Here is an 18,364-nt window from a genome sequence, read left to right on the forward strand (position 1 = left end):
AAAAACAAAAGGGGATGATTTTACCCAGCACCAATCACTCGCTGCACTCATCATCACCCTCTTCCTCGGCCGGAGGTTCCTCTTCGTCGGCCGGAGATTCCTCCTCCTCGACAGGATCCTCCTCCTCCTCGCTAGGAGTCTCCTCCTCCTCGCCACCAGCGGGGAGGGCGAGGATCTTCTCGGCGGCGCGCTCGGCGGCGATGACGATCATGGCGGAGGGGTTGCCGGTAACCATACCGGGGAAGATGGAGGCGTCGACGACGAAGAGGTTGTCGATGCCGTAGACCTTGGTGTTGGTGTCGACGACGGCGGTACCGTCTTCCTTGCGGCCATCGTCCGTGCCCATCTTGGCGGTACCCATCCAATGATTGGATCGGCGGCTGACGGTGACGGGCATCTGCAAAAAAAAAGGTGAAAAAGTCAGCAAAGAGGTCGAGGTTTTTGCTCGTAGAAAACGGGTCATGGGCAAAACTGTTAGGAAAAGTGAGAGGGGAATAGAAAAAAAACTTACATCCTCGACATATTGATCAGACGTGATGTTGTCAGCCGGCGAGAGGAAGTTGAGGCCCTCTACATCCTGGAGAGAGTTTCGAATGTTGTCGAGAGCCTTGACGATGGCCTCGCGATCACCTTCGTCGCCCCTAAGGTAAGGAAGCGTCATGACACGAGAGGTCAAGGCAGGGGTGAGACCCATGCGGCCACGAGAGACGACACCACGGCCGAGGTACATGCTCATGGTGATGGTGTCTGGGGAAAATCGCCATGTTAGCCTCGAACTGTTTTAGTCTCAATTCCTGGGGGATAGGACGAATAATGAAACTTACGGTTGCCAAAGTAGTCCAAGGAACCCTCCATACGGCAAGTCCACTGGAGCTGACGAGTAGTGCCGTCGCTAACCTCAATCTCGTCCCAGATCATAGGGCCGATGTTGGGAGCGGCAGCAGCGAGGATACCGGAGCGGTCACGGAGGTACAGCTGAACGTCACTCTCATCGGGGGTCGCCCAAGCGGCAGTATAGTTGTATTGATAGACATTAGGGTGCTCAACGACGACGTCGGTGTTGAGATGGTCGATGAGGTTCTCACCCACGGGGAGCTCGAGCCAGTCGGCCTCAGCAATCATAGTCTCATTGTCGAGGGCGGACTTCTGGACGACCTGAAGCTGGTCACGAGGGCCAATACCGCTCCTCATGAGGACCTTGGCGGTACCGAAAGTACCAGCCGAGAGAACAACGCGGCCAGAGTCGGCAACCTTGATAATACCAGAGTGGCCGGTAGCACCGTTGCACTCGAGCTCGATGCCGGTGACGCGGCTTCCGTCACGGACGAGACGCCTGACGGAGGTGTCGGTCCAAAGCTGGAAGTTGTCGCGGCGGCTGGCAGTGACGAGGTAGGTGGCGAGGGGACCTCCGCGCTCGCCGTTGGAGAACATGAAGGTGGTGTGGCCGAAGGTGTGGTTCTTCTTGTCATTCTGGGCGTTGGGGTTCTCCAGGCGGGTCCAGCCGGCGGCGGCGAGACCGTCGGCGAGGACGTTGAAGCCCTCGTCTTGGTAGAGGATGCCGTCCATGGACGGGTGGGTGGTGCCGGGGATACGAGTGAACACGCGGTTGGTTGCGGCCTCGACGTCCTTGGCGTGCCAGCCCTCTGGGAAGTTGTCATCCCAGTCAAGAGGATGAGGCTATTTGGAGGATTTGGTTAGTTAAACTACAAAGCACGAAACCGGCAAGATGGCCATCCAAGATTGGGGGGGAAAAGATATGCTTACCCTCCACCAGAGACCGGCGTTGATGGCCGTACCTCCACCCAAGATACATCCAGCGAACTGATCCATATCGCTGCACACAATACCAGTAGAATCGTGCCAGATCTGGTTGCAGAGACCGGGGACGTCAAAACGGGTGAGATCCTCACCCTCAAGCCAGTCGGGCTTCAGGCTGCCACCCCACCTAGCGGTAGAGACAGGACCCTTCTCGAGAAGAAGGACCTTGTGGCCGGCCTCGCTCAGGCGGTCAGCAACGGGGATACCACCAGCACCGGCGCCAATGACGACATAATCCCAAGTATCGTCCTCACCAACAGGGACGCACTCCGTGGCCGAGGGATCATTGGGGGGGTTTTCAGACTCCTCAGGCTCTCCTTCTTCAGGTTCGCCCTCTGCGGGCTCCTCGGGGGCAGCAGTCTCTGCAGGAGGCTCAGGCGTCTCCTCCTCCTCCTCCTCTGCCGGGGGCTCGGGAGCAGCAGACTCGGTGGGGGTGGGCGTCTCGGGGTCCTCCGAGCCGGCTACAGGCCGATCGACGTCGGCAGGGGGTTGGGCGGGACGACGATTCCTCCTGGCCCAATCAGACCAGTCGAAGTCATCCTCGTCGTCATCGTCGTCATCACCGCCGAAGCCCCAATCCCAGTCTGGCTCGTCATCGTCGCGATCATCCCACTGAGGTGGGCGTGGCCAGAAAGGGCGCCGCTGCGGCTCGGGAGCGGGAGCGCGCTTCTGAGTCGCCTTAGTGGCGGAGGCGACGCCAGCACGCTCATCGGCGAGAGCGCCAGAAGCTGGGAAAGAGTTGTTAGCGATCCTCATTTCCACGGTTCAGACGACGTAAGTGGCTCCTTAGGAGAAACTGAACTCACAGAAAGAAGCCGCCGCAACGGCAGCGGCAGCGATGGCTCGCGAAAGTTGCATGATGCCCTCCTGAAGTGACTCACTCTTGCGGACTCTTGAAGGTTCGTAAAAAACGCTTGTTGAGGTGTCCGTCCGGGTAAGCAAGCTAGAGGACCTAGAAGGGACAGGCTCTTTCAAGACGGAGGGAGAAGGAGGGAGGGCATGACGGATTTAATAAGTCTCACGGGAGGACCACCCATGTCCCACGATGGGAATAGAGACCCGTTGGCGGCTTTGATAAGCCGAACAAGAGGGAAAGGGAGTAGGCCATAGGGAAAAGTCCAATTCGAGTCTACTCGTAAAGTGTCGGAGCACTTTTTTCGTTTACCTCCTTTTGGCGTTAATGGCTAATTGGGAACAAAAAGGCTAGCGGGGTTCCCGTAAAAAGCAGAATGCTTGTAAGTGAGGAGCGGAGGGCGGAGGCAAGGTGAGTATGGGAGGATGCGAGGGTCCTCCTCCCTCCCTTTGGGGCTCGGGAAGGGAGCCGACGTCAAATGGGATCAATTGGATGAGTCTACATTCATGTCAACCAACAAGGAGGGCAATATGGGATGCGGAGAAGGTGTTAAGAGAGCTTGTATGCAGGTACATGACCGATAGGTTGGGCCGAGGCCGCCAGGCTGGAAGAGATTGGGTTGTGGGGGAGGATAGACGAGCTCGATATTGGAGTCGTTCTACCCCGTACCTGGTACATTGCAGGTCAATTAAGATCGATGGAAGGAAAGTCGGCAATGAGACCGATGAGCAGAGTGCTAAAGCAAGGAGGAATCGGCATGAGTGGAAAGAGAGAAAGCAAGACCTGGTCTCCAGCACCACCAGCCGACAACATCGGCGGAGCGACACCGAACGTCGAGACGTGCGAGGCATCGGGACAGACTGTTGGGGGCGAAGGTCCAACAATGGTATGAATTGGAGGATTTGGAACCCCCGGGGGATGAGGGAGGACTTGGAGGGAGGGACGAGGGAGGAGATGATAGAGCCAGCCAGGTAGGCCGCATACATGAAGTAAGTCTGATCAGTCGAACTTTGGGATTGACCCTTCAATATGTGATCAGAACACTCATACCAAGAGCCACCTATAACCTCCATTCCGAGAGGATCGGGACGAGGGACATGAAGAATTTGCAGGAAGGTAATCACACAATGATCAATGGGAAACGAATAGTAGAAGCCAAGCCATTTGATTCTTCAAATCAATTCAGCTTGGGGGGTGGGAGCTGGGATTGAGTTTAGAGCCTAAAATTCTCGAGGGTTGCCAGGCCCAGAAACGGAAGATCGTTGATCAAGATCAATTCAATTGATCAACCGCACATCGCGGGCGGCATCGAGGACGGCGTCCAGGAACTTCATCTGCGGATTGACGATGCCCCATCATGTACTTCGTACCTTTGTAATTAATGATTATCTCAAGTTGGGGAAGAGATGGGCCGCTAAAGCGTGCTAATAACCACTGAAACCATAGGCAATTCTGGGTAAGGTGCAGGCGGACGAAGAGTGCTACCAGTGCATTGCAGCTCTGCAGCAGCCGAGATTATTAGGGCTAGTTCGAGCGCCCAAGACCTGTGCTGTGCTGCCTCGTGAGATTCAATGTGGGGGAAATTAGTTTAGAACACAATGTAATAAAGTTTAATAGCGAATCGGGTAATTGAAGCATCAAGTCAGTGTGGCCGCCACTTCGCACTGTATTTTCTCAAGAGTAGCCCACCTGATAGTGCTAACAGTAGCCCGGAGCAGCACGCCAAATGCAATCCGCGGCAATATCGGCGTCTCACAGCACAGTCTTTTCTCATCTGCACTGTATGAAGTACATTTTCTTGCACCAACCAATCAATTGATGCACCAAACGGCTAAAAAGGTACCTGTACGAAGTTCTTCGTACAGCGACCCTGACTCTGACTTTGTGCTTGTGCAACTCCACGGGGACTCCTTCCCCTTCCAGGACATCTCCAAACTCTGCAGCAACCCATCCTCGTCAAGCTTCCAGATTCCATCATCTCTGTTCTCTCGACCAATATGGACCGAATCCGACCTTCCATCACCAATTCTCTAAAACTTAGGTCACCGTCCACGTCGAGGATTGCCCTTCCCGGTTATCCGTCGTAAACGCCACTCACTCATCTTCCGATGCCTGCCATAACCTGCCGCACTATGGCTAAATTCTCACATCTGCTGGATAGATGGACCTCCGTCACAGGTAGAAATCCCACCGCTTCTGCCACCCTCGGTATTACGTCCCTCTACCTTCCTTGATCTCGCGCCGACTTGATATTAGCCCCTTTCCTGCTGGGAATGCAAGTATATTGCAAAGATGTTCCGCATCGTCTGTTCTCCCAGCACTTCGCTCCATCCCGCCCTCCCCACAGAAAAATTTCATGTCAGCAGGACGTTAAACCGGGAGGCGGGTGGGGTTAGCAGATGCGAATGCCTCGCCTGGTGTCTTCTTCTTTTTTTTTTTTTTTTTTTTTTTTTTTTTTTTTCTGTCTGACCCGTCGGCCTTCTCTCTTGGCTTCCCATCGGGCTGGCTTCCCGTCCACGAACGCGGGGTCCCCCGACATGCCTGCAACTGCCAGGTCAGGATGTCAGGGTTCTTTCCCCGACGGCTTTGAGATCCGCCAACTCCTCTAGTGTAAGTTATAGGGTGATTTTTGTCTGTGTAAGAGATTACACATTACACAGCGTATGTAGACCGGTTTACCCCATACTGCAAGCACTCTACGCGAGTGAAAGGGCTACTGCTTTGCTTTATTGCGAGTGTGAAGGAGGAAGACTCTGCCACTCTCCTTCACGCGCACCCGTGACACAGCAACAGACTTGTTAGTCCTCGGCACTATCATTCTACAATCTCCTCTAATTGGGGCTAGTGGAACCCTACACCGCCTAACAGCTATCTGAGTTTTCCCCGGAGCGCGATGAGGTCCTACGCAGCCGCCTCAGGACGAACGAGCTGGACCGTTCTCAAGCGGTCTTCCCGCAAGCCAATCCGGACGTGGCCAAGAGATCCGGCTATCTCGCCCGATATATCTCGACCACGGACTCCCGATGAAACCTCTCTGATCTGCGTCATCGTCAGCTTTCCACCTCATCATGCTGATGGGCCGTCCGTGACTAGTGAACCAGGCCCCATTCATCGCATTGGCTGTTATGATGTGCACAATGATCGACGACATGCCGTTTTCTTATGCTCGTTCAATGATCTAACCTTGGAAGTTCACCACTTACCTTTCCTGTCTTTCCACATTGTGCTAGCTACGTCCTCATTAGCTACAGGTCACGAGTTAAAACGGGAGGCTGCTCATTCCTTAAAACAGTAGCGGACGACTTTCTTCCGTCCTCTTGCCTCACGTCTTACAAGGCTTCGTTGCCCAACACTATCCTAATGACACATGAATCACCTGGCGATATCATCAAAATGGCTATGCCCCAAGTGTTTTATGCACGGTGTTTCTGCTTCGTAGAATTAGGGATAATAGATTCTAGTTGACCTCCTTCGATCATCTTCGTTCCTCGACTCTGTTGATCCTCTCTTCCGCGATGGCGTGTTTATAACAATCCACATCCACCATCGTTGCGAAACGGCAAGGGGAGAAGCCATTTCTACCAGCATTGAAGATGAAATTCCTGGGCCTTCTAAGTCTGTTATCCACGAGCCTCCTCCCCGGAGCGCTTGCCCATACCATTTTCGTGCAGCTCGAGGTTGACGGAACCACCTATGGTAATTACCACCAGATATTGGAGGTGGGCGGTAGCCGCCTTACCCAGGACGATTTGACTGACGCAGGTTGTTTGTTTAGGTGTCGGCCAAGGTGTGAGAGTACCGACGTATGATGGAGTAAGTATTTGTGATAAGAAAAGAAAAAAAGAATATTCACTCCTTTCTAACGACGGCTAGCCGCAAACCAATGTTCAGGGAGACGCCATGGCTTGCAATGGTCCGCCTAATCCCACAGGTTCAACGGACAAGATCATCTCTGTAAAGGCAGGTACAAATGTGACTGCCATATGGCGCCACACGCTCGACTGTAAGTTATCAAGGAAGCACTGGAGATGCTCCGAGAACCACACAGCTAACCTTTAGCTGGGACGCAGCGGGACCAAATGATGTCATGGACCCCAGCCATAAGGGGCCTGTTCTGGCCTACCTTAAGAAGGTGACTGATGCAAAGTCCGACAAGGGAGTTGGTCCGGGATGGTATTGATAACCCACTGCATCTCGCTTCTTTTTGATCTCTGCGAATATGCTGACGGGACTTCATCCTTCCAGGTTTAACATTCAGCGGGAAGGGCTTCAAGGAAACGCGTGGGCTACCGACAAGGTCATCAAAAACCAGGGGAAACAAGTCATTCACATCCCTGAGTGTATCGAGGATGGGCAGTACCTCCTCCGCGCGGAGATGATTGCGCTCCATGGCGCTAGGAGTCCTGGGGGCGCTCAGTTTTATGTAAGTCATTGGCCCGACATATGGTAGCACAATCCAAGTCCAGAACATAAAACGACTAACGGAGGTTTTTCGACTCTCGTAGATGGAGTGTGCTCAGATCGAGGTGACGGGCGGGACAGGGACTGCGAAGCCTGATCTTGTTAGCATTCCCGGTGTCTATCCTGTAAGTGTCGAGGCCCGATTAATGCCATTGAGCTACTAGTAAATACTAACTACGAGGCTCCTCCTTGGCAGGCAAACGATCCAGGTATTGTTGTGGACATCTATAGCGGTCTTCGAGGAGGATACAAAACTCCAGGTTAGATGAATCCCACCCTGACCAGTACAGCTGCAGGGTGAATATACTCAGCTAACAACACGGGAAACAGGTTCTACTCCCCTCGCTTGCTAGTTGATTCACTTGCAAATGCCGCTTGAGAAACTTAAGTTAGTCTTTATTCTTGATTTTTTAAGATCAGATATGTTTCGTCTTCTCTTTCCAATTCTTGATATCGGAACATGTCATTTCAGCACGAGAGGAACAGACTGCAGTGAGTGGGCAGTATGCCAATCTTGAAATCCTGTATGCTAGGGGCAGGAAGGATCCTCACGGCTCCAGGATAAGAAAGACAGACTATTCTGTCTACTATATCGTCTCGGGTCTCCGGAGTTCGCACGCCTTGGACAAGACTCTGAAGGAAATGGGTTTACAAAAGAGTAACCTCCGCAATCTAATATGGATGGGGAAATAAAACCGCATTTATAATGATTCACTGAGATAGAGTTGTAGAGCATGAAGCGAGCTCTGTGGAACTCGACAGACAAAACCAGGCTTCCATCCTCGAATCGGGAGATAGACGGACGGCCGGCCTCCATAGGGTAGTGTCTCACAAATCGGCTCCGGGCCGCCTTGTGCCATCGCCGAAGCTTGAACTAATACCGCCCTCTTATTCGCCCGAATGCCCGTGGGTAACTGAAGTGGTTCCAGTTCGTCTTCTCGCTTGAATCCGCGATCACCACGTAAAGCACTCCTCCCGAGGACCGAGAGCCGGAGACGACTGGGCTTTCAACTTGGACGCCATGACCCAACAACGGGCGCATGATGAGGTGTGATGGACCTTGTTCGTGGCATCGCATCGTGGGAGGCGAGCGGTGATGGTGGTTGAAGCGGCAAAAGCGGCAGAAGATGAGCGGCTTATAATATAGCCAGAGGGGGTATAATATAGCCAGCCAACCTACTCAGGTTTCATGGCATGAATAGATGGAATCTGGTTTTTCCCATGTCCGCTGTGACTTGCCATTACTCGATCTTCCAGGTCCGGCTTGAATCCTCTTCCGATCCATGTCCTTGCTGATTGTTGGTGGCGGCCTACAAGAGATCATCAACCCCAGGCTGGCTCTTCTTCTTCGATTGATTTCCGTGATTGATTTATCTAGATGCGGTTATCCCCAATCACGATTGCATTTACTGCATACTTGTACTCACGAGCAAATTTCCGGCCATCCATGCTTCGTCTGCGTGACCTTGTCCCAAGCAAACTCCCGTCCCAGGCTTCCGGTTTATATTGCCCTCTCCCTCGACCGGTTTAATTGTTTTGTTGCATCTCTCACTTCGTTTCTCCAGTAGGGTTCTTCCGTGGTATTAACCCCATAAAAATCATTTATCGCGAACCCACAAGGTCAATCTATTCAGTCCTGCCAACTGGCGGGCTGCATCAATTGCGCTCACGGCTTGGCTGAGCAAAAGGTCCAATGTGCGATCCGGTTGTTCCTTTCTATTTTCCCTTCCTCAATCTTCCGTTACTTCTGCGTGCCTACGGAGTCTACCACCACTGTTTTTGGGGATATGGACAGCGTGGTTTCGGGACAAGAAGGGCCACGCTTTTCTCTCAGTAATGGAGCGAGCTGTGTATTCGAACAGGCTAACCGAACGCCATCAACGTCTCGTCCATGTCTAGCAGGCCAAGGATGATAATAAGTGAGATCCCTACACGACACTCGTAGACCACCCACCGCACACGTGAGTACCAAGCTATGCCTTGCATTCCTGTAAGTGGCCACGGGGAGAAGGGAGCCAAACGGGTCTTCCAAGACTATCATGCCGAATCTATATGGACTGCTACCCCAGCTAAGTGAAAGCTAGGTGGAAGAGAGAGATATGACCAGCAGCTCTATATACCTGCTGCACCCGCCAATACCAGGAACAAAGGGCTTCCGGGCCGCTTCTCATCTACGAAGCAGTGTATTGCCCATACTTCTGACCCCACGAGTGTACAGTAAATAAAATGAGGGCAGCAATTCCCGCCGCCAAGCGTGGGTTACTTGCTCATTCCACCTCACCCTGTCTTAGAGGAGGGAATGACAACTTCTATGGTGTTCCTCTGATCATGCCGGTAATTCGTTGCCCGCCTTAGCCCCATCCAGTAGTGGTGTATAAGTGGCACGGCGGCTCTTCTTGGAGATATATAAGGGGGAACGTTAACTCATGGTATAAGACCGCCGTGATTGCCGAACTCGATTTTCATTTAAGCTGTCGAGCTGGTCCATAGATAGCTTCCCCTACGTTCTTCAAGACTTGGCACTCCTTTGTTGACTTCACCTCGACACCGATACGAACATCGTGTGGTGGTCTCCTTGATATCTCCGAACCAAAGACCGTACGGGAGTCCATCTAACTTGATCCAAGATGAAGTCTGTTCTTGGAATCGCGGCTGCTCTGTCTCTCTTCGCGTACGAGGCATCAGCTCATTATATCTTCCAGCAGGTGTCTGTCGGCAGCCAGAAGTATGGCGTTTTCGAGGGAGTCCGTAAGAACACGAATTACAACTCCCCCGTCACAGGTAAGACCGAATGCTTCACTATCTACTATGGGAGAATCGACGAAGCGCCCGAAGGTGGTCCACGGCACTAGATGGAAGCTGAAGGACGAAGGGTACCACAAGAAGAAACCAGGGAATACGGACGCGGAAATGGAAAGGAGAGACTGCGATGCTACTCCGAAGACTTTCGGGATGCGATCCTAAGATTTAGTTTTTCTTTGCTAACACAATATTTTTTTCTCGAAGACCTTGCCTCGAAGGACTTGATCTGCAATCAGGGTGGTATTAGCGGTGCCAGCACCGTCGTCCTCAACGCCAAGGTCGGCGATGAGATTACCTTCACCACCGACACGGTAAGACGGCCCTTTTCCCATACTCTATTTCCTGAATCCTACGTAGCTGACGCCGGAAATGCCTACTAGGCCGTTTATCACCAAGGCCCCATCTCAATCTACCTCTCCAGGGCGCCTGGTTCCGTTCAGGATTATGATGGTTCTGATGGTTGGCGCAAGGTTTACGATTGGGGTACGGATATCAATACCATGAAAGATTCAAACTTGGCTTCGAGATACTAACCAAGTTATCTAGGCCCGACCCTCGGCGGTAATGGCCAGTCTTCGTGGCCCATGTTCAGTATGGCCCAAGTCATCTATCAATATTGTTCTTGAGATGTAAATGTAACTTACACGTAACGGATAGACACCTACAAGTACACGCTCCCAACCTGCCTCCCGGACGGCGAGTACCTCTTCCGAATCCAGTCTCTCGGAATTCACAACCCATATCCCGCTGGTATTCCTCAGGTATGCAAGCCTGCTCATTCCCTTTCAGTCCTTACTTTGGCGCAGTATCTAACGGTGAGGCGAAACAGTTCTACATTAGCTGCGCGCAGCTCAACATCACCGGGGGCACTGGCACTCTCGACAGCTGGGAGCAACCTGTTCAGATCCCCGGCGTTTTCAAGGCGACCGACCCCGGCTACACTGCCAATGTAGGTGGCACGCTTCTAGATGGCTTCATCGAGTCATGTGTGCCGTTGCTAATCGTCGAACACAAATACAGATCTATGACCCTAACATGAAGACATACACTGTTCCCGGAGGTGAAGTTGTAAGTAAAGACATCCAACAGTTGGCCCAGCACGAACATTGCTGACACGTATGTTTTTAGATGGGATGCTAGATGGCTTGAGAAGATCACAGGAGGAAGAAGGCAGGGAGGAAAGGGGAAGAGAGGGCAAGGCTGCTCCACAAACTAAGCCCGCAGGCCGTCGATGACAGGGGAGGGATTGACGGCGATAGCCTCGATAATGGAGAGGCGTATTATCTTTTCCGACCTGTATATATACAGCCACATCTGATACCTGCCCTGTTGTATGAATGAATTGAAACATCAAGACTCGAGACAACCGGCAAGGAACAAGCCATTCCCATCATCACCCACCTGGCACAGTCGCCTGGAAGGCTACGAGCAACTCGGACGTTCCAAACCAGGCGCAATTGCCATCTAAGAAATAATGTGGCCCTTGGCTACCAACAAGCTAGTGGAAGCCTGACCAATTCAGTACCGAGATGACTAGAATCGACCCCGGCTCCCTCGCCGGCTCTTCCGAGCCTTGCGCAAAACACGCCCCGAATTCCCAAGGGAAGGCTGGCCACCGCTCTGGAATCCTCCACCTAAGTCAAGAAATATTCCTAGCTAGGATGATGCCGCGATACGTCTTCTCTCGTAAAGATGGCTAATCAGGATTCCTAGCTTTAAGACCAACGCGCGCCAGCCCAAGGCGGAGGAAGTAATACTCTTTTCTTCTATAGTTTATTTCCCTTTTTATTTGTTTATTTCTAGATTTTATCTTTCGCGTTTTCCAAGGTATCATCATTGTTTTCGTTTCTTTTAAATCGCGTCTGCTCTACTTACTGGAAACGGTACCCTCCTCGATGTCGATGAGGATGGGGCTGGACGCGGATTGGACATGATTTCTCCCTGCATCTGCTCGTGCATATGTGCAGTCGACTTGCCTTCTCCAAGAGAGGGCGAGATAGCCAACCCCGTGTTGCCAGCACGTCTCTACCCTTGCCCCCTCTTCTGATCATGGTCCTAGGATTGGCGGATTGGCCTGAAAGTAGTGCGGGCTCGGATGTACACTCTGTGATAGGGAATGAGAATGCGCGAATCCTCTCCGCTGGAGGTGGAATATCTCGCCATCATCGTCAGCAGGATCGAGGACGCGACGAGGCCAATCACTCGCCTTGCTTTGCACCGACGCTAGGCAAGTTCTGGGGAATCTACATTGATGTTTCTGCCTGTCACGACATCCGCCCTGCTTATTCAAAGGACGCACCAGGCGGCAGCGTCCTTGCCCACATGCATTGATCGTGGATGCCTCCATCCAATAGATCATGCGCGGCCCCGTCAGACCATTCGGTATTTTCTCGTCAATCGCTGTCAACCCTCCAGATGTACAGCCCTCTGCTAATTATTCTTCTCAGTTTAATCGAGGCGAAGCGGATAGGTTCTCGATCCCTGTGCTTTTAAAGTCTCCACATCAAGCACCTTTCCTACCATCGTTTCACGGTCCCATCACCCTATCGCATTATTTCTTCTCTCCTAGTCCCCGCGTGCCAATCATCTATGCCCGATGGAGAAAGCTCCGACTCCGCTTAGCGCGAGGATGACCACGGTGGAGGACTACAACGAATGCGAGAATGAAACTACCCCAGCGTCACGGTACCCTGCACAAGCAGCTGAGGTGGATCACGCTTTTGCTAGGCCCCCTGACGATGCTCGGCCTGCAGATGAACGTCGAGACCATCCGGTATTAGATCTTCCCATTCTGCCAGTTAGGGAAGGCCACATTGAGCGGCGTCGTTCCCCGCAGTCTACCTACGACGAAGAGGAGAACCCCCCTCGAGATCCCTTACCCACTGTGCCTAATCCACCTACCACGTCTCGTAAACGTGCATCGAAGACTAAAATGGGATCTTCTTCGCACCGCAGGAAGAAGGACAGGCCGCAATACTACGGTGTGTCGACCAGAGACGACAATACCCCTACGGAGGGGAACTTGCCGGCTCCTTTGGATCCGGGCTATATCCCACGATCTAAAACCGCCTGGATGACTCGCAGAGCCACTACCGGCTGGTACGAAGCGGGTCCGCGAGGCCCGGTCTCGCCGCCGGGGCAGAAAACACCTGCTGTCGCTGATCCCGATCCAGGTTACGATTCGAAGCCAGCTGGTGGTCCAAATCCGGGGCCCCAGCCAGCTGCGCCCCCAAATGCTTTCCGCACTCAGAGACACGTAGCACCGCAGCCTCCAACCCATCCATCGAGCTATCCTCCTCGCCACAGAGATATTGATGACCGCCCGATGGAAGAGCCGTATTATCGTGAACGGGGTCCGGAAAAGGCTGATGCAGATCTCCGACCTAATCCACCTCCTTCTGCCGGGCTAGGCCGGCATGGAGTTGTGGTGCTTTCGCAGGGTGGACAGCCCCGGTCCAACAACACCGGCCGGCCAGGAAACGCCGCTCATGAAGAGTGGTCTTCGCAGTCGCAGTCGCAGTCGCAGCCGCCACTCCCGTCGCGAAATCCTCATGGCGTTATTGTACTTTCATCTAACGGCGGACCACAACCCGGCCAACAGGCGCAGAGGTTCGCAACCCAGAAAGTTTATGAGCCCGCTCCGAATCCGTCAATGGGTCCGAACCGTACCAACATGGCACCCAGTCAACCGTCGACCCCGCATCCCCACGGGCTTGTGACTTTGCATCAAAGAGACGGCCCCCGATCTCAAGACCTGATGGATCAGCCGCCCCGTCATCCTCGCACCAGTTACGATAGAGACCGTGACTTCACACCTCGCGAGCGAGGACCTGCAAGAGCTCACCCCGCCGAAGAGTTCGAAAGACTTTCCATCCAGGACACGCGATCCTCCGCCAAAAGGGCACCTCGAGAGCCGCCGATGCATCATCCCGACTATGCCGAAAGAGATCGTGGGGATCGTGCTCCCCAACCCCGGCCACCTCCGAACCGACAAAATTCCCAGCAAGAACATGAGCAGCAACGTGGACCGCCGGTTCGTCGGTCCCCTACGTCTCATGAATGGCGTGAAGAGAGGAGTGGTAATACAAATAACCATGATCAGCCACAATACACCTCTCGTGCTGTTGCTACTCAGGATTACTCAAGCCCGCAGCGTCGTTCTTACCCGCCAGAACCGCCGAGATCCCCCGAAGACGCAGACCGCGGTCGAAATTGGCCTCAAGCTACGCGATCTTCCGTTCCCGGGCCCCATGACGAGCGCCATGCCACCGAGGTGTACCGACCGAACCAAGGCCGCGGGAGAGAAGGCCGGCATGAGGACACGAGTCGCGCTAGTCGTCAGTATCAAGCCCAGGCGCCGAACTACACACACACTCGAGACATGTATAGTCCTAGAGAGGATGATGAACCTGAGGCGCAGTCCGACCCTGAGTATTCGGACCCTCCACAGCCCTGGGCAGGCAAGCAATCCAACGAACCACCCATGCTTCCGGACGGTCATCCGTTCCTTGAAATGAAGGAAATGGCCTTCGCTGCTGCCCTGAAAGAATTTAGATCATGGCAGGGGAAAGCCATGGAGACCAGGCGGCCGCCGTCTAAACAAAAGCTTCCATTCGCCTGCCCGTTCGCAAAACGAACTCCTATGCAATATAAAGACTGCTTCATCGACTCCCTTTACAGGATTCAAGACGTCAAGGACCATATTATGCGGTGCCACGCGGTCCCGATCTACTGCCCACGGTGCATGGAATTGTTCGATGACGAGAAGGCGCGCGACCACCATATCCGCTACGCCAATTGCCGATCCCAACCCTGGGAGGTTCCGGACGGCATTACAGAGTCCCAGAAGCGCGAGCTGCAGAAAGATGGACCCTCTTACCTCTCCAAGAAAGAGCAGTGGAATTTAGTCTTCGACATTGTGTTCCAAAGACAGTTTCCTCTACCACCCTCGCCGTACGTTGATGGAACTCTGCACGAGGACATTACCATGTACCAAGAGTTCCTTGGTCGCTACGGCCCTCAAGTCCTGTCTGACATATTGACATTTCGAGGTGCTGCTACATGGAACTTGGCCAACGAAGAGCGTGACCTCGCCGCTTTCCGGCGTCTTGTTGTCAAGGAAGGCATACGCGACATGGTTGAGCAGTTTCTAGGCCCTCCCCGACGAACGGACCCAGGTCCATCGCAGCGCTCGCCTCCAAGCCTGGGCAGCTCTCACACTTCGGAGCCACAGCGGACCCCGTCTATGGGTTCCTTTGCAAGCAACGACAGTCCGCGGAGTCGGCGCGACTCTGTACCGTCCGGTTCTGCTGGGCATCAACCCCAGCATTGGGAGCATACTCCCGGCATTCGCGAAGATGCTGTCTGGGACGAAGAGTATGACGGCCGTGGACGAGACCCTCATGCTGACTATCCTCCGCCCGCAAAGCCTGGTAATGGAAGGGGCATGGCCATGTATCCCAGTGACCATGGGCCTAAACCCGTTCCCTACTACAACTGATACCCACCCACGATTCCTCCCTACTTATCCGTGTCTCTAAGTCTTGCTTTCTCTTTCTTTAGGCTTACGGCTTCTTTCAACGGTTTTGATTTCTCCCAACCTGTAATTTCATGGGTAATTTATGATGATGATTGACACTCTATTTCCTATTAGGTATGATGCCTGGAGTAACTCTATGGTAAGGGAGGACACCAAATCGATTTCCTGTTTGGCAGGCTTTCTTCTTCTTTCCTTTTTTTTTATTTTTTTATTTTATTTTTTATTTTTATTTTTTATTTTTATTTTTTTGACTCGTTTATCTCCAGTACCAGGAACACTGTCTCGTTATCCCTTTCTCATCCCATCTCGGTTTGTTTTCTTCTTCGTATCGAAACAAAAGTATGAGTGGGCAAAGAGGGACGTGTCTTTTACCAGTATCACTCACTACGAGGGTAGTCTTTTGTAGGGTTTATCAGTATTATGACTTGTAGGACTATCATCTATCATGAGGACAAATGAAACTAAAAGTGGCTCACTCTCTATGTCCTCATCCCCATATCCAGATGCAACCCGTCACCGTGAGTGAGGCCATACCGGAATTCCAGAATTCAGTAATCATGAATGAGCATGAGTATGCCACTTACTCAAGCTCTTGAGAGCAGGAAGCTCATCCCTCTTTCCAACCCAATCAATACCACCCTGCCTCAACGCCAGCGTAGCATTATTAAGGTCCAGGTCTAAAACCTTCTCGATGTATCGCGGTAGCTCAGTATTATCATTACTCTTCCCCATGAGATCCTTCATCGCCTTGAGAGCCTGGTCATTCGCATAACCATACAGGAGCACGTCAGCCGCAGTGTGTGCCTCGGTCGACCAATGGAGCCCGGCCTCAGAGGCAAGCATATTCCCAGCAGCGATACGCATAGCTGGGACGTTCCTCTCGTCGGCGATGGAAAGGAGTAGCTTCACGTCGTCGTTGGAGACGTTCTCCAGACCGTAGTGCCGAAGGAAATTTGACTTGAGGTGGGCGGTCTTGTCGCCTGTATGGGCGGAGAAGAGCGCACCAAGATATTCCGGCGTCTTAGTAGCTTTTTGCAGAACGGTAGGGTTGTAGCCATCGCCGAGGGTGAGACCGCCGCATTCATGGTCGGCAGCGGACATGAGCTGGGTGTCGGGGTGCACATCGATGTATTCTTTTACGTAGGCCATGACAGAGTTGTACATGAGGGTGTCATGGATGTGGCCGACAGCGTCGTTGGCGTGGCCAGCATGGTCGATTCGGGACGCCTCGATCATGATGAAGAAGCCTTGTGAAGGGAGTTAGTGATATGTGTCAGTAGTACATGCTAGCCTCGATCCTTTTTACCTTTTTCATCCCCACTACTCGCTTTCTCCAGAGACGCAAGTGCAACCTTTGTCACGTCTAAAAGTGAAGGCTCTTTAGCTCTATTGCGATCTAGTTCGTAAGCCATATGATTCAAGGCGAACAATCCCAAGAAGGGCAGCGGAAGGGCTCCATCTTTATCGACGGCCGAGTCAAATTCCTTCCTCGTAGCGACGTAGTTCCATCCCCTCTCCGTAGCCTAATCGATGAGGTTGACTCCGTCTCCACGGCGGCCTCCTTCGGACGTGGGGAGAAAGTGGCGCCGTCCGCCCCCGAGGAGGAGGTCGACGACGTTACCGAGAGGGTGAGAGTATCCGATTTCCTGGGCGGCGATATCATTTTCGGCACCACGGTCGAGGACATGAGAAGCGTAGCCTGCGTCATCGAGGTGAGTACAAGAGCATTTTCACCGAGGATAGGTGGCGAAGGGGCCGTTCTTACAAGCGGGAGTTGCGTGAGATATACGAGTGGTTACAACAAGACCAGTTTTGAAGCCGCTAAGATGAGCAGCCTCGAGGACTGACGCCACGGGTACACCATCGTCGTCAACGCCGACGGCTTGAGGAAGCAGATATTTTAGCACGTATTCGCCAGGGAGGGGAACCGGTGGGCCCACCTCCATTATAAGTCTTGACACCACAGGCAAAGGCCGTGGCCGAGGCAGCGGAGTCGGTGGTCAGGGTATCGGATGCTTGAGTTCTGACCGTGCCGATCACCTTGGCAGGAATGGTTCTATTAGCTTTGATGAATGGATGGAAAGTGGGAAGACGCGAAAGGTGCCGGGATTACCAGAGGATCTGCTCCAAGCTGGGGGCTATTGGGACGCAGGGCGTGACCATGTCCGTGGAGGATAGCTTGATAGTCCCTGGCGAGGACCTGAGAGGCGACACCATAGCCATCCGGGACGATATAAATGAAGTTGCGTGCCTTTGGGTGGGTTGGCGATGACGCTACTATCCCGAGAAGGGTGCTAATGACCAGGAGTAGCATTGTATAAGGAGACTGAGAGCGTAAACTATACGAAATTACGGACACTTTGGAGCGAAGAGGTACACTTTGGCAGCATGCGAAAGATGCTGGCTAAGTCTAAAATGGTCGCGTGGTTGTGGCTATGGAAGTCCAGTAACAGTCGAGAGAGGTTGAGCCTCCCCGAGCATTGTGTCCATGATGCCTTCCCATTCCTACTTCTACTTTGGCCGACAAAATATACATGAACCAGCACACCCTTGCGTCAATGACCGCAAGGGGAACTGCCGCCATCATCCAAGTGCCTTGACACAGGAGGGAACCTGCCGAGACGCGACAAAACTTCTCCACTTCACCGACATGAAGACGGAAAGATCGAGGAAGGCGTGTCTCGTATCTTCAAGAAATTGTGGGTGTGCACGGAGAATTCTCGAAAAAGATTGGGGCTTCCGAGAGTCATTTGATGCTGGGAAACGCAAGGGCAGGCAGTTACAAGGACTATATTGGATGAATCAAGTAAAGAAGGAAGTGCCACGGCGTCGGCGGCATACTTTCATAACTTGCAGAGATATTTAAGAAAGCAAAGACGGTAAAAATAATT

At 52.9% G+C, this 18,364-nt stretch overlaps 5 protein-coding genes and 1 pseudogene across 5 annotated transcripts; 3 read left to right on the forward strand and 3 right to left on the reverse strand.

Annotated features, from left to right (window-relative positions):
- Window positions 1-34: 34 nt before the first annotated feature.
- Window positions 35-2,676, reverse strand: SAPIO_CDS8557 (uncharacterized protein; the record flags this gene model as incomplete). The annotated part of the gene is made up of 5 exons (XM_016790171.1): window positions 35-397; window positions 512-747; window positions 825-1,677; window positions 1,765-2,546; window positions 2,625-2,676. 5 exons carry the CDS (start codon window positions 2,674-2,676, stop codon window positions 35-37), a joined length of 2,286 nt encoding a protein of 761 aa, XP_016640434.1.
- A 3,588-nt stretch (window positions 2,677-6,264) lies between these two features.
- SAPIO_CDS8558 (uncharacterized protein) lies at window positions 6,265-7,485 on the forward strand (the record flags this gene model as incomplete). Its single annotated transcript, XM_016790172.1, has 8 exons — window positions 6,265-6,367; window positions 6,447-6,484; window positions 6,545-6,674; window positions 6,742-6,844; window positions 6,917-7,094; window positions 7,177-7,257; window positions 7,329-7,392; window positions 7,463-7,485. The coding sequence occupies 8 exons, from the start codon at window positions 6,265-6,267 to the stop codon at window positions 7,483-7,485; spliced, it is 720 nt and encodes a 239-aa protein (XP_016640435.1).
- A 2,274-nt stretch (window positions 7,486-9,759) lies between these two features.
- On the forward strand, window positions 9,760-11,074 carry SAPIO_CDS8559 (uncharacterized protein; the record flags this gene model as incomplete). Its single annotated transcript, XM_016790173.1, has 8 exons — window positions 9,760-9,913; window positions 10,139-10,245; window positions 10,315-10,417; window positions 10,481-10,525; window positions 10,592-10,695; window positions 10,764-10,883; window positions 10,955-11,002; window positions 11,063-11,074. 8 exons carry the CDS (start codon window positions 9,760-9,762, stop codon window positions 11,072-11,074), a joined length of 693 nt encoding a protein of 230 aa, XP_016640436.1.
- A 1,456-nt stretch (window positions 11,075-12,530) lies between these two features.
- Window positions 12,531-15,434, forward strand: SAPIO_CDS8560 (annotated as a pseudogene; the record flags this gene model as incomplete).
- Window positions 15,435-15,850: 416 nt separating this feature from the next.
- On the reverse strand, window positions 15,851-16,709 carry SAPIO_CDS8561 (uncharacterized protein; the record flags this gene model as incomplete). The annotated part of the gene is made up of 2 exons (XM_016790174.1): window positions 15,851-15,870; window positions 16,058-16,709. The coding sequence occupies 2 exons, from the start codon at window positions 16,707-16,709 to the stop codon at window positions 15,851-15,853; spliced, it is 672 nt and encodes a 223-aa protein (XP_016640437.1).
- A 287-nt stretch (window positions 16,710-16,996) lies between these two features.
- Window positions 16,997-17,787, reverse strand: SAPIO_CDS8562 (Farnesyl diphosphatase; the record flags this gene model as incomplete). The annotated part of the gene is made up of 4 exons (XM_016790175.1): window positions 16,997-17,172; window positions 17,239-17,355; window positions 17,414-17,513; window positions 17,587-17,787. 4 exons carry the CDS (start codon window positions 17,785-17,787, stop codon window positions 16,997-16,999), a joined length of 594 nt encoding a protein of 197 aa, XP_016640438.1.
- Window positions 17,788-18,364: the final 577 nt, after the last annotated feature.

This window comes from Scedosporium apiospermum (assembly GCF_000732125.1).
Source record: "Scedosporium apiospermum strain IHEM 14462 chromosome Unknown SEQ_SAPIO_0121, whole genome shotgun sequence".
Classification (NCBI taxonomy): Eukaryota; Fungi; Ascomycota; class Sordariomycetes; order Microascales; family Microascaceae; genus Scedosporium; species Scedosporium apiospermum.